The sequence below is a fragment of the Artemia franciscana genome, chromosome 8 (assembly GCF_032884065.1).
Source record: "Artemia franciscana chromosome 8, ASM3288406v1, whole genome shotgun sequence".
Classification (NCBI taxonomy): Eukaryota; Metazoa; Arthropoda; class Branchiopoda; order Anostraca; family Artemiidae; genus Artemia; species Artemia franciscana.
In genome coordinates this window covers 39430810-39444280 of record NC_088870.1, presented here as the reverse complement: position 1 = coordinate 39444280, position 13471 = coordinate 39430810, and the positions used below count along the sequence as shown (strand labels likewise).

At 34.7% G+C, this 13471-nt stretch overlaps 1 protein-coding gene across 1 annotated transcript in view; it reads right to left on the bottom strand.

Moving 5' to 3' along the window:
• Positions 1-13471, bottom strand: part of LOC136030410 (little elongation complex subunit 2-like) — a 54999-nt gene that overhangs the window by 26401 nt on the left and 15127 nt on the right. Inside the window, exons 3-5 of the mRNA XM_065709371.1 lie at positions 12109-12671; positions 7285-7478; positions 4584-4891 (exon numbers count right to left, since the gene is read on the bottom strand). Coding sequence (XP_065565443.1) covers positions 4584-4891; positions 7285-7478; positions 12109-12671 — 1065 coding nt within the window. The remainder of the gene's footprint in view (positions 1-4583; positions 4892-7284; positions 7479-12108; positions 12672-13471) is intronic.

Here is a 13471-nt window from a genome sequence, read left to right as displayed (position 1 = left end):
TCGCTTGCAGTTTTTAACTCATTTTGCAATGCCCTAAACTTAAGGTGAGACCTAATGTTTTAACAATTTCTAAGCTCAAAGGGAAATCAAGCTCAGGTTCAAAGTGGAATTAAGCTTATTCAAGTTTTTGTGGAAAAGGTTTTGGCGGTAAGTTTATCGAAGTTTCAATGAATTTGCTAGCTGAAAAATAAATATATCATTTCAAATATAATAATCGCAACTGTGTAATTGCGTCCCAGCACATTATTGCATTCCACCTGACATTTTATGACCGCAGTATAAAAACTGCGGAAATATGAGCACTAGCTTCCAAATAAAATCTTAAACATCTCTACGATGCTCCATTGTCCTGTTAGACCAGGAGAAATAAAAGAAAAAAAGAAAATATATAAATGTTTTCAACTTCTTTTAAAATAACCCATAAATTCACTTCCGCAATAAAATTTTACTATAAAGATATACCCAAATAGTAGCTATCCTCTCTGAACCAGTGCTAACGGCAAATTTTTTCTCAAAAGAATTTTTTTCTAACGTGTTTTTAAGCTGTTGGTAACTATGGACCGTGGTTTGCTCGTACTAGATTCCAGCTATTATTGTAACCATGAAATTCAGGTAGTTTGGCCCTTGACACAAAATTTTCTCTAATCTTAAATGTCAAAAATAAAGAGAGAAAAAAAAACTCTCAATATGAAGCAAAAAAAATGGGACTACAGCCAGAAGAAGGGAAAGTCAGTTAAAACAACGTTTCTATCTGACTTTTAACATTCGTCTGACTTGTTTTATACACAAATTGTATAAAACAATTTTTTTGTCAGGGCGGGCCATTTTTGCTTAGAACTTAGCTTAGACATTAACCTTGAATTCATAAAATCGAAAGATATTTTGATGTTTTTTAAAAAGAAAGGAGATGACAAAGAGCTTTACATTAAAGCAAAATAAAATAAAAAATTAACATAAAATTAGCCACAGAATAAAGACTTAATTCGTATTAACTGTTATCCCATCCGATAAAACGGGCAATATACAATTCTAAGTTATATAGCCGATTTAAGAAGGGTTGGATTGAGCGGGGTTTGAGTTTCACGGGGGTCAAGTTACAAGGACTTGAATTAAATGAGGGTTGAATTGCACGGGGCTTGAGTTGAATAATACGATAAATTAAAATCTGGAAGCACCAAGGGGCATGATAGCCTTCCTCCTTTTTCTCCTGCTTCCCAGTCTTTTTATCTTGCTTCCCACTCTGTTTTACTCGTCCCTAATTAATTTATTTTGTAGATAAAAAAAATTATAGTTTCAAATAGTAAATCAGTCCTCTATTTAAACATAAATGATCAGTTTTACTGATCGTTTGTAATCATATTGCTGGTCATTGAGTAAATTAAGTAACAGTGCCCAATTTATCTGCATTACGGAAATTTGTAATTGCTGGAAAATGTGGACTCAGTCAACCTCATTTACAAAAAGAAGTGTAGAACTTCCATTTTAAGCGAATGTCTATTTAAGGTTTATTTTTAACCTACTACACAACTTGGACACGGAGATTCCTAAAATGCATTTCTTTGACGAACAATTACGTAGGACAGTCAAATTATTTTGAATCTACGAATTGAATCTATTATTGTCATGGGATAATACAGTTGTAAGAAGTATTCTTGTTGTAAAAAATCTATTGCTTTCTTCAACGCAAGGGTACCTGCGTCAGGTAACATCCTTTCTTATTTCGGTGTACTTATCTGTTAATTTCTCCATAATGTAACTTTTTTCTGGTTCATTTTCTTTTAAGTATATTCTTAATTCGCCTGGGTTGTTTGCTGCCCCATTACTAATTTGTGTAAATTTTCGTTTATGCCTGAGTCACATCAAAATCATATCTGTTGATAAAATCAAATTACTCACGACTACAGCGCCAACTATGTCCGCTATTCGTAATTTCTCGAATTAAACATTGTTCAACTTTCAGGCATAAATTTTTTGAGTGACAAATCAGAATCAAGGTTCAAGGTATACTTTTTAAAACTAGAACATATGGAAACATAGAACAGTTTTAACCTACTCCGCAACTTGGACTCAGAGATTCCTAAAATGCATTTCTTTGACCAACTGTAAAGGCTCATTCACAGTGAGATTCTACTAATATTACGAAACAACTAACACTAATTTGAGCTTATAAAAATTTCCTTACAAAATTTTCTGGCAACTAGAAAATTCTATGAAAGCTCTGATTGGCTTAAATTAGTGCTAGTTAAATTTCTGTATTAGTAAGACCTCATGGTGAATGGGCCATGAGCAATATTTATCTAAGTTACTATTGTGTCTGTCAGTCGGCTTTTCAAAAAAAAGAAGAAGATGTTAAATAGAGTAAAAGAAAAATCGATATGTCAAATATATCGACAAATATTTCGACTTGTGCGGTCGCTCCATTCGTTGCTGGACTGCAGTTCTGCCACGTTCTTCTTTAGTTAGTTGGCTTGGTCTGTGTTTCGGCCCAACACTTTCCACTACGTGTTCATCCCTAGTGAATCAAGCCGTGAAAAACCTACGCGTCGCTCACGGAAAAATATCCCCAAACAAAAGCCATTACAACCGCAACGGTTTGTGCATGATTTATAACGCTTATTGCGCCCCTGTTCCTTTGTTTTTATCAGGGATGGCACATCTGTCTCGTAAGAAAGATCGCCATATTCTACGTGCGGCTTATTTCATATATTGCAAATTCCTCCTCCGGCTTCCTAGATGGCACCGAAATAAAAAAAAATAATTGCTCGATTTGGTTTAATAGATGTACCTTCTCGGATTCGGTATTCCAGTGATGATTCATTTAAAAAGACTATCAACTTCATTCACGTTTACGACCCTCTGCAGCTTTTTTTCCATATTGATACTGGTTAATTAGTTCATGTTGTCTTTTGTTAGTTTGAATTTTTTTTTCTTCGCTGTTTATCGTTTTTGTTTATTTATAATACTCCGTACTTTGTGTTTTTTATACTTTTACGGGAAATAAAGTTCATTCATTCATTCATTCATATTACGTGAAAACGGACTCGTTGCGGAATATTAACGAGAATCTTGTCAAAAATTAGCCATCTTGTGTATTATTTTCTCCAGCTGTAAAGTTTTTGCAGCTATAAAGGTACGAATCACAATGAGATTCTTCTAGTACCGGGAAACAGCTAACGCTAATTTAAGCCAATCAGAAATTTCTGTAAAATTTTTAGCAAACTAGAAAGAACTGATTGGCTCAATATAGCAATAGCTAAATCTCGTGTATTAGCATTAATACCGGTATTAACATCTCATTATAGATTGGCCTGAAGGAATATTTACCTGAGCCACTGTTCGTCACTTTTAGAACTTTTCGCATGCTGACCAATGGTCTGCGTAGCCCAGGTACCGATCTCCTGATTTTCTGCCTACGGCCGGGAGAGCAATGCATGGTTGGATGAAAATCATCCAACGCTTCCGGTGAAAAAAAAAATATCAAAAGAAAAATCGGTAGGTCAAACACGTTCCAGATAATTAACCAAAATCTTACACAAAAATTAACAATCTTATGTATTAGTTCCTGCAACTGTAAATCGTCAGTCGGATATCAAAAGGTAGTTTCTTCATAATGGTAAATTTTCAGAACAGAAAAAAATCACAACTTTTTTATTTTCCCCCCAATAATCGTAAAATAAAAACGGATTGAAATACATTGGTTTTACATATCAACTTGTTCTTGTTTTATGGTTATCAGAGAGGAAATGGAAAAGTTGTGAGGTTTTTTACTCTTCGGAAAATTTATACGGAGATACAGCCTTTTGATACCCCACTGACGAAATGCCCATTCACAATGAGATTTTACTAATACCGGGAAGAAGTAACATTAATTTACCCCAACCAGAGTTTTCAGTAAAGTTTTCAAGGAAGCTTCAATTAAAATCAGTTTGAACTTTCTAGCCTAATATGAAAACTTAGGCTTTCTAGCCTAAGATATTGAGTTTTAAATTAGAGTGAAATTAAAAAATATCTCTAAAAGTTTTTCTAGCTCTATGGGCCATCATAAAGGGTTTGAGAGAGAAAGATGGGTTCATTAATATGAATAAACAAAACAAAACAAGCAAATGGCCAGAAGCAAAGCTTGCTTGGGCTTACAACCCCAATACACATACAAATAAAAACAATACGTAAAGGAGAGGAAAATAAAAAAATAAAAAAATAAAAATTAATAGCAATACGAAGCATATGACTCCAAATAGTCAAGTATGTATAAATATAAAAAAAAACAGACGTCAGGAATTTTTTCATCAGCCGAAAATCGATATAAAAGGTATGAAAGCAATACGGTACATTTACCCCAAAGCGTCATGAGACTAGATAATTTACTTTTAGCTTATATAGAAATGGTAATTCACTCGGAATTTTAAATTAGGACAAATAGAAAAAGAGAAGTCAAGAAACTTTTAGGATTGCGAGTATTGCAACAAGAGATTCGAAAGCGATATAATGCACTTAACTCCAGAACTTAAAAAAAGTCGATTATCTGCTGTGATTCTATACTGTCGAGGTGTTTATTCTAATTCAATTTAAAAAAAAAAAATTACCCAAATGGTTGCGGCTTTCGTGGTAATGGGAAAATCTTCCGTTTAGCGCTGTATTTATAAAACCATTTGTTCTTTTGGATGGCAGACATTGTCAACTTTGGAAGAGGTTTATCAACATAGACAACATTAAATTCAACAGTCATACCATCCTTGATAAACTTGTGCTTCAAGACACGAATTGGCAAATACCACTGTGAATGTTGACTATGTTCGGAATTGTCACCAATTACTTTTAGCGCGCTTATTGAAATGACTATATCAGGTTCAAACGTAATGGCAAGATTTTGGGCGTTCATATCTTGACTGACCTTTAAAAAAGAACTTAGATCTAATTCATTATCTTATGAGTATAAAGACCTAATCAAGGCGTAATTAGGAGAAAAAGGTCGTATCTGGTTTATCACACACCTGAGGTAATTGTCAAAAAGAGCTTGCTGGGTTGCTGTTAGAGGAAAGATTAACTCCCAAAGGAAGGTAAGGCGGATTTCATGATGAAAGTGTCACCGAACATACATTCACAACTATGTTTACGTATCAGGTGTGTTCAAATTTCAGATACGAGCTTTAGGCGTAATAGCAACGGAATTAAGTTCAAGAGACAATTAATTCAAAAATAATTTTCTACCAAATTTCATACTTTTAGATTTTCCGTTTGAATTTTAACAGATAAAATAAAGGAAATTGGCATTAACAGCCATTCGTTTCTGCCATATTCACTGGGCGCGAGGCCCTGGAAGCCAAAAAAAAAACACACCAGTCAGAACTAAAGGTAAACCTAGAAATGTTGGCTGTGGTAATCAAAAATGTGGAAATTTAGACAACGTGTATTTTAAGAAAGAGTGGAAACATTAAAATCATTATATTTTAGATACGTTGTTTCACCATGCTGTTCTGTTTAATTCGGGAGCTTGACCTCTACTATAAGCATAAGATTTTCTGCTCATCCTTCGTACTTTTTTCTCACTATTATAAACCTTTGCTTTAACTATCTGGACCTTACTATAATAGGAAAATTATTGTCAAATATGAGCTTACTAAGATTATTTTTGTCGTTTGAGAAGTTATCAGATAAATTGTCCAAAAATGACTTTTTTTTACTTCAATGCTTTGCCAGAGTCAAGTCAGTCTATTTGCAGAGTCGTAATTTTCTTCGTTGTGCGTCGTTTATTTTGCTACCATTTTCACAGATTTGCTTGTTTGTCTTTTTTTTTTTCCTTCCTTTTTATTTTTTTTATTTCCTTTCTTTTAGAGAGGGGCTAGTTGCCCTAAAATTGTTTTGGTAGCCTAAAGGGGTGGCCCAAGACCTTTTTAATGTCCATTCAAATGAGCCCCCTCTCGATATTATAGGACTATTGATTTGATATGATTCCCCCTCGGAAGAACAGCAACTACAACGAAAAATAAATAAATAAATAATCACGCATCCGTGATCTTCCTTCTGGAAAAAAATCTACATTCTTGCAGATGGAAGGCTTAAGCCTATACATTAGTCTGATACGCTGAATCTGATGGAGCAATTTTCAATAAGATTCCTTGAACCTTAAGGGATATTCCCCCTTTTTCGGAAATCAGGCAAATTTTCTTAGGCCCGTAGCTTTTAAAACGTAACATTAAATTTAATAAATCTTATATGTTGGGCATCGTTGGAATCAGCATAAAAAGCCAATTCTTTTTATATATCTTTTGTTATCAAAATTCTGTGTTTTTTAGTTTTGGTTGCTATTAAGCCGAGATACTACATACTTACAGTTCGTTACCACGAACTGTTTGATTGATTGGTGTATATTAGATTTTAGTCACAGGCTTGTCATTTTAACATTTTTTACCGGAGGTCACAATTTTGACAAAAAACTACAAAAATGCATTAAAATAAAATAAAAAAGTCATAAATTACAGTAAAATCAGAAAAACTGTGGTAAAATCGTGGCATTTCGTACCATGATTTGTCAAAAAAATAGAAATATCCAATTTCTTATTACGCGCAGTCGAACACTGGAACGTTCTTTGTTCATTGTCGATTTTTTGGTTTTACAAATTTGAAAGTAGATGTTTTAGATAGAGCTTACCGTATGCTTGTCGACTGAAAATAATTTTTTCTCACAGTAGTATCTGCACACAAGAGGGAGCTAGGGAGGAATCCCCTATCAAAAAGAATAGAAGAACAGTTTATAAAGGAGACTTTCGCGTCCCTTGGTGTAGAATAGAGCACAACAGGAGTCACCTTCAAAATCAACCTTTCTGTTCAATCTCATAAAACGAAAACGCTCTTGGATATATTTTAACTCGAACCCTCTAACTCGTAACAAACAAGTTGAGCCATCTAACTCGTAACGAACAAGTTCTGAGATGAAAGGAAAAGAAAAATGCGGCGAAAAACCGAAAAAAAAAAATACGACGACAGAATATGCCCTAACTTATCAATAAGATTTTTCTGAAAATATTCTCTCTCTCTCTCTCTCTCTCTCTCTCTCTCTCTCTCTCTCTCTCTCTCTCTCTCTCTCTCTCTCTCTCTCTCTCTCTCTCTCTCTCTCTCTCTCTCTCGCTCTCTCATGTTACTGTCCCCACATTCACTTCAAAATCTCTACAGTACTTCAAAACTTTTTGAATTACCGCTTCAAGAAGTTATTTGTTAACTGATTTTCAGTTATTCTGAGTATTTAAACTCATCTTATAAAATAAATAAAAATTATAAACAACTTACAGATGTTTTGCACACCGACAGGTGAGGCTGGAGGTTTTTTTTATAAACCTTTTCATATAAAACGACTTCATCGTAAGACTGGCTTACTTTAACATCTTCCACGTCACCACCCATTGAGAGAAATACTGGTTTGAGAAGATTACCAAAGGACAATAATGCACGCTGACACTTTGATGTGATTTCTCCTTTTTTGACTGTATAAATAGAATAATAGAAATTAAGTCATTTTCCTTTATGTTTTGAGTACCACGAGCAATCTAGTGAGAATCGGCGGATTAAGAGACAAGTCAATGGTCTTCTGATTGTTTTAATACTTTTTCAAATTCATCACAGCTTCTTCGATTTTTTTCTAAGGAATCACTTCAACAAAATCCACCTAGTCTATGAAGGCGACCCCCTTCGTCCTCTCCACATGAAAGACCACAAATATGCTAAACGTGTAAAATCATGTAATGTTCGCGAACATACTGGTGGAAAAAAAACGCATTTTCATCAAAGCTTGCCCCTACCCAGACGAATTTTGGCCTGCTATAAGATATTTCAAAGTTAGCATAATCCTGGGAAAAATTTAACTCTACCTGCTACCTTTACCAAGTAAGGGGCAATATAGGTAGTCAACTCTTCAAAATTCCATTTATTACAGTTCTTGCTACTTAAACAAACCCGAAACCAGGACCGTAATGTTCTATGGGCATAGGGGAGCAACAGCCCCCCCAGCTGAAATTTAACGTCTTCAAAAATCGTGTCAGAACTAAGATAGATCTTTATAATTCAAGCATCCATGGGAACAGATTATTTTTCTTTAGTACACCTTTATCTTTATGGTAGTAAATAGTTTGTTTTTCCTTTTTTACTATCATTTAAACTTGACTTGAGAAAATCGGGTCCAACTTTGCCCCCCCCCCCCTAAGATCTTAAAGAAATTACACGACTACTCGAGACATTTATTACGTTCGGTTTTATACTATTGGATGCATATTAGCATCAAAAATAGTTAAACAAGCTTCTATTTGCTTATCTTTAAACATACAATATGGCTGACAATGACTTACAGGTACACGCCAAATCAGTAAAATTTTGTATTATCAGTTCTTCAATTAACAAAAGAGAACTAGCGAAATTATGACAATTTGAAGAAGCATTAAAAGACTGTGCAGAAAATCCGAAGACTGTAAAAGGCCAAATGTTAAATAGGAAACTATGAGTGTCATTTCAGAAAAAAAATCAAGGCTCAAATATGTCTATGTAATTGTGTTGCGGAGCAACACTACTGCTTTCGTAGTTTTTTTTTTTTTTTTTTTTTTCACCGTGATCAGCGACCTGTAGCTCCGAAGTGGTAAGAGTTAAAAATTTGAGATTTTTCAGAGGGAAGGGAAACGTGAAACAGAGTAAAAAAGTTCCAGAGAAGTTCCTAAAATTTCTAACAGTTTTCCATAAAAAAAAATAAAACGGTTTTTTTCTTAGAAACTGTGCGTTCGATGTTTGGCGTCAAGTTAAGACGACCCTAGCTTCGGAAATAAACTTGTTATGCTTGTATACAGTTATGCTGAACTCATGTAGAACTTTTATTTGTCTCTTCGAGAACCGGAGCACAAAATTCCGTAGCTCTTACAAATTTCCCGGAAATAATTCCGGAAAAGTCCATCTCGTTCCGATTTTTTTGGAATTTTCTCAAATTTTCGATTTTGATGTTTCTTATATTTTTATCGAGTAGTGCTATGAAAAGTATGCAAGAAGAAGTGAAGTGTTCTATATACCAAGTTGCTTCGTTCCCTAAGAAATAATTTCCGAAGTTTCGACGTTCTAGAGGTAACTTCTGTTCTGGACCAGCTAGAATTTTTTTTCCAACGCGGCTCGAAAGGTCTCGATCTCCTAACAACTGGAGCTTACAATAGTTTCTCCGAAATAAAATTCCTTCTTTGGGTTTTTCTATTTGGAAGTTTTGTCATGCCCTCGGGGCAATTTAAATTTTTTGGTGAATTTGGTTTGTTTTATATTTTCCTAGTTTAGACCATCAAAAGTTAAGCAGAAAACTATAAGACGTTATTTCCGTATCTCTTTCAGATTTCCCGGAAATAGCAACTGTGTCCCGTAGGGCACAGTTGCACGTGTTGCTCCGCAACTGTGCCCTAAGGAACATGGCACAGTTGCTGCAACACTTCCCGTTGCACAGGCAACGGAGGTCTAGTTAGCTATTGGTATTACAAGGCATCATAGGTTCACCCAGGACCGCCCTTGGGAGAGGAAAGGTTATATGGAAAAAGCGAATTTTTCTTCATTTATTTTTGTATTTTCAAGCCTTTTTTAGAGGGGTTTCCATTGGACCGACTCTTAAATGAAGCCTCTTTCCACTGAACAGAAGTCCAATTTGGTGGAAAATTTCCAACCTTAGCTCATATATAGGCTTCAAAATCCTCCATAAGTTGGAAGACAATACGATAGGTGAATGTCCTCTAATTATACGTAGCAGTCATACAGGTAGAAATTAACTTCTCCCAAAACAACCAGGCAAAAACCTATATAAAGACGTGCGAGTAACAAATTTACGGTAAAAGATTCTGGCAAATTTACGGTAAAAATTTCCGGCTCAGACGCCGGAAAAAGAGACGCTTAGGTGTCTAACTAGAAGCAATTGAGAACAAATAACAAATTTATCTAATTTGTAATTTTTTTTAGCTTTTTTGAGGAGGGGGTGTTTTATCGGATTCAGGGTTGTCAGCCGTATGATTAATGATCTCTTAAATAAAATGAGAGTTAAGACGGTGCCACCAGCTGACCACACAAACAACTGCCTTAAATCGGAAAGTTGACTGAGAAAAACACACACAAATTACATAATGTAGGCCTACACACCTTAGTAAAAAAAAAATGCTGAAAATGTAAAACTAAATACTTTACCACTTTTTATACCCTCTTTATCACTAAGTCGCGTGCTTCTCTTGACAACCGTGCGACAGACGTTGATAAAGCATTCACCAATAAAGGATTGAGGACAATATTACATAAATATTTTACACATTATAAAAGCTTTGCATTCATTGGACGATAAAAAAAAAGGTAGTTAGAAAGATAGTACAGGAAAATAGGAAGAAAGCCCATTTTAAGCCCCACTCGTCGGACCATGTCACATAGGCTTTTACAAATGGTTCTAATCGATGCTGGGTTAATTCAGTCAGTCTTAATTAAAATAGATTAAAAAACGAGCACAGATTTTTTGTTTTTAAATTTATACATTCAACAGAAGGTACTGTTATACCCATAATGCAGAATTGGAATTTCTCTTCTTTTGAAAACAGAAAACAACCATTAAGTAACTTCATTATTGACAAACCACAGTATAAAATATCATAAAATACCGAACAGCCTAGTCCTATCGATATTTCGTCCAGAATTCTTTTCAATGGAAGAACTAGAAGAAAAAATTGCATTTTAAAAGCAAAAATAGTATTTAAAGCATAAAAAAATTGAAAAAAACATGGAGTACCAAGAGAAAAAAAAGAGAAAAATCCCCAGTTGGGGTGGGAGGATGTCGTAAGGAGAGAAATAAGGTGAATAGGAACTTTCTGGGAGGGTGTAAAGAGGGACACTTCGAATAGATTGGGATGGAGGAGGAGTTTGCGCAGCTGTGTTGGCCCCAGACGGCTTGGTGTTGCAGTGAATTGTCAGTAGTAGCAATAGTAGTACTTGCACGTTTGTCATAATCGAATGTGGAGTTCATTTATTTGAATTTAACTCTTCTAATATTTCCTAAGAAATTAAATGGTAATCACAGTTCAAAAGATCTTGAATTTGATCCCATTTTTATCAGTTTAGCTCGATTTGAAACAGTGCAGGTATCTTTGATTTCTTTCTTTCCCCCTTCCAATGCTTCTATTTAATAACAAGTTTCATCGACACGGCTTCATCTTAGTACGTCTATGACTTTACATATCTCAGTCTATAATTTAGTAGTATAGCTTCGTCTTAATAAAACATCTAAGATTAGATGTTTTAGTTTAGGGCAACGTTTGATGGCAAAAACGCTGTTCGATCTCTTGCGATGACATTATCCTACATGATCAAACAGTTTTGAGACCATCTATTACAACTTTTAGGATGCATATTAAAATAGCTAAAACCGTCAGCAGTGGTGTAGTTCTGCAGAAGGATCCTATTAGCTAAAAACCAACTAATTTCCTGTACAAAGATCGTCAGTAAATTTACATTGTGCCAGGTTCAGACGAAAAAGATCCATATAAGGCTTTTCAGGGCAACAGTATTTCCAACAAAAAAATTTATTGAGGTCCTGTTAGATATTTTGTTAGTGTGCAAGGCATCACAAAAACTTCCAGAGTTTTTCCCCGATAGCCTTATTTGATTTCTTGATAAAAATTTTACAAATTTCCTGATAAAAATTTCTAAGAAGGATTACAGTCTTACAGCTTACAGGAATCCTGTATCTAAAACAAGTTTTAGTGTTTCCAATATTGATGCTAGGGAAAACTTAATATATAACTGTCACTCAAAAATATAATCTGTCTGGGCGAAAAAAAGTCTTAAGTTTACTACTGTTCTGGTGGCTGTGCATAGGAATAAAATACAAAAATACTTATAAAATTTTGGGAATGAAGATGCAACACTAGTATGTTAGTGCTTTTAGTGATTGGCCTAAAATGCAAGTTATGACTTTTGGGTTTTTTTATATGACCCATCTTAAAAAGGGTATTCACAAAATTGTTGCGAAAAAATGATAATCGTTGCATATAAGGTAGACATGTATACATCTGAAGATTGCCCTACATTAAACATTAACTTTGGCTGCCTTCTCATCCCAGAAATACTTACCACGACCTAAAGAAGGAAATACTTCTTTCTTAACGTAGAACGGAGGATAAGATTTGACTCTATCGAGTCGAGTTTGCCATGCGACTGCCACAAACCGATGGACATCTTTAAGTAATGTATCATACATAACTGAAAATTTTTCTGCCGTCTTTCTTGCAGTCTCTTCAAACACTTTTTGCTCCCCTTTAACCATTGACTGTACTTTGAGGAAAACATTATATATTTCCAATTCATCTTCTCGAACTTGAGCCCCTTCGTGACGAAACTTAATCAAATGAAAAAGAAATTGCGACTGATCGTGTTTCGAAACTGATGAAGCATTTGCTGTCCAAGGCTCTGGAGGTTTGGCAACTGTAGCAAATAAACCGCCTTGCTGCACCCGATATCTTTGAGTGAGTTTTCTCCGAGTATCTGGATCGACTGCTAAATCGTTGCCTTTGTTTTCTTCAGCAGACAAGGGAGTAGAAAAAGTTCCATGTTGCCGTTGGTATAAAACTGAAAACTCTCGGATTGAGTCAATCGATAACCATTGATTCTCACTGTCACAGAATGATGCACTCTCCCTGGAATAGGAAAAAAAGTTTGGTTTTAGCGAAAAAAAGCAGTTTCGGAGGGAAAACAATCCCAAACTACGTCATCAATATCAACCTGAAGTCAACTTTCTAGAGCCTGAAAAAAAAATCATCGAAATTTTCACAGAGATGATGGTAAGAATGATCAATACTAACCACTTGAAATTTAAATTAAGCGAAAAAATAAAGATAAATTAAAAAAATAGCCTCGAAATGTTATTGGATAACAGATAGATAGATAATCTATTAGTGACTGAACCGGAAACCTGGCATTTCACATCTACAACTACAAGAACTGTAAAATGACGCTAAAAAGAGATAAATAAAGAAAACAAAAACAAAAAGGAAAAAAAGGACTACGATCAAAATAATAAGCGATTTAGAAATCAACTATGACACATTGACCCAATCGGACCGAATCTGTAAGAAATTGGCTCACTAGAGACCAAACAAGATTACAAACACTAAGCAAGTACAAATCGGAAGGAAAGAAGATTTTCATCTCATTTAAACAATTTATTAAAAATTCGAGCGAAAAAAAAATAGAATAGTTAGCACATTCAAAAGACGACTTGATAAGAATTTTCAACACAACCACACGAGCAGAGTGGAGTGTCACTTTTCCCAATTCTGTGTAGGAAATAATTAAGGTTGCTGTGACCAGTTATAAATTGGGTTAAGTAAGGAGACGCGCTGAAACTTTTAAGAAACTAAAGATCATCCTTATTACAAAAAAAAGTTCATTGTCCAGATACTGACGGAGTTCACAAACCTAATATACCAATTATGAT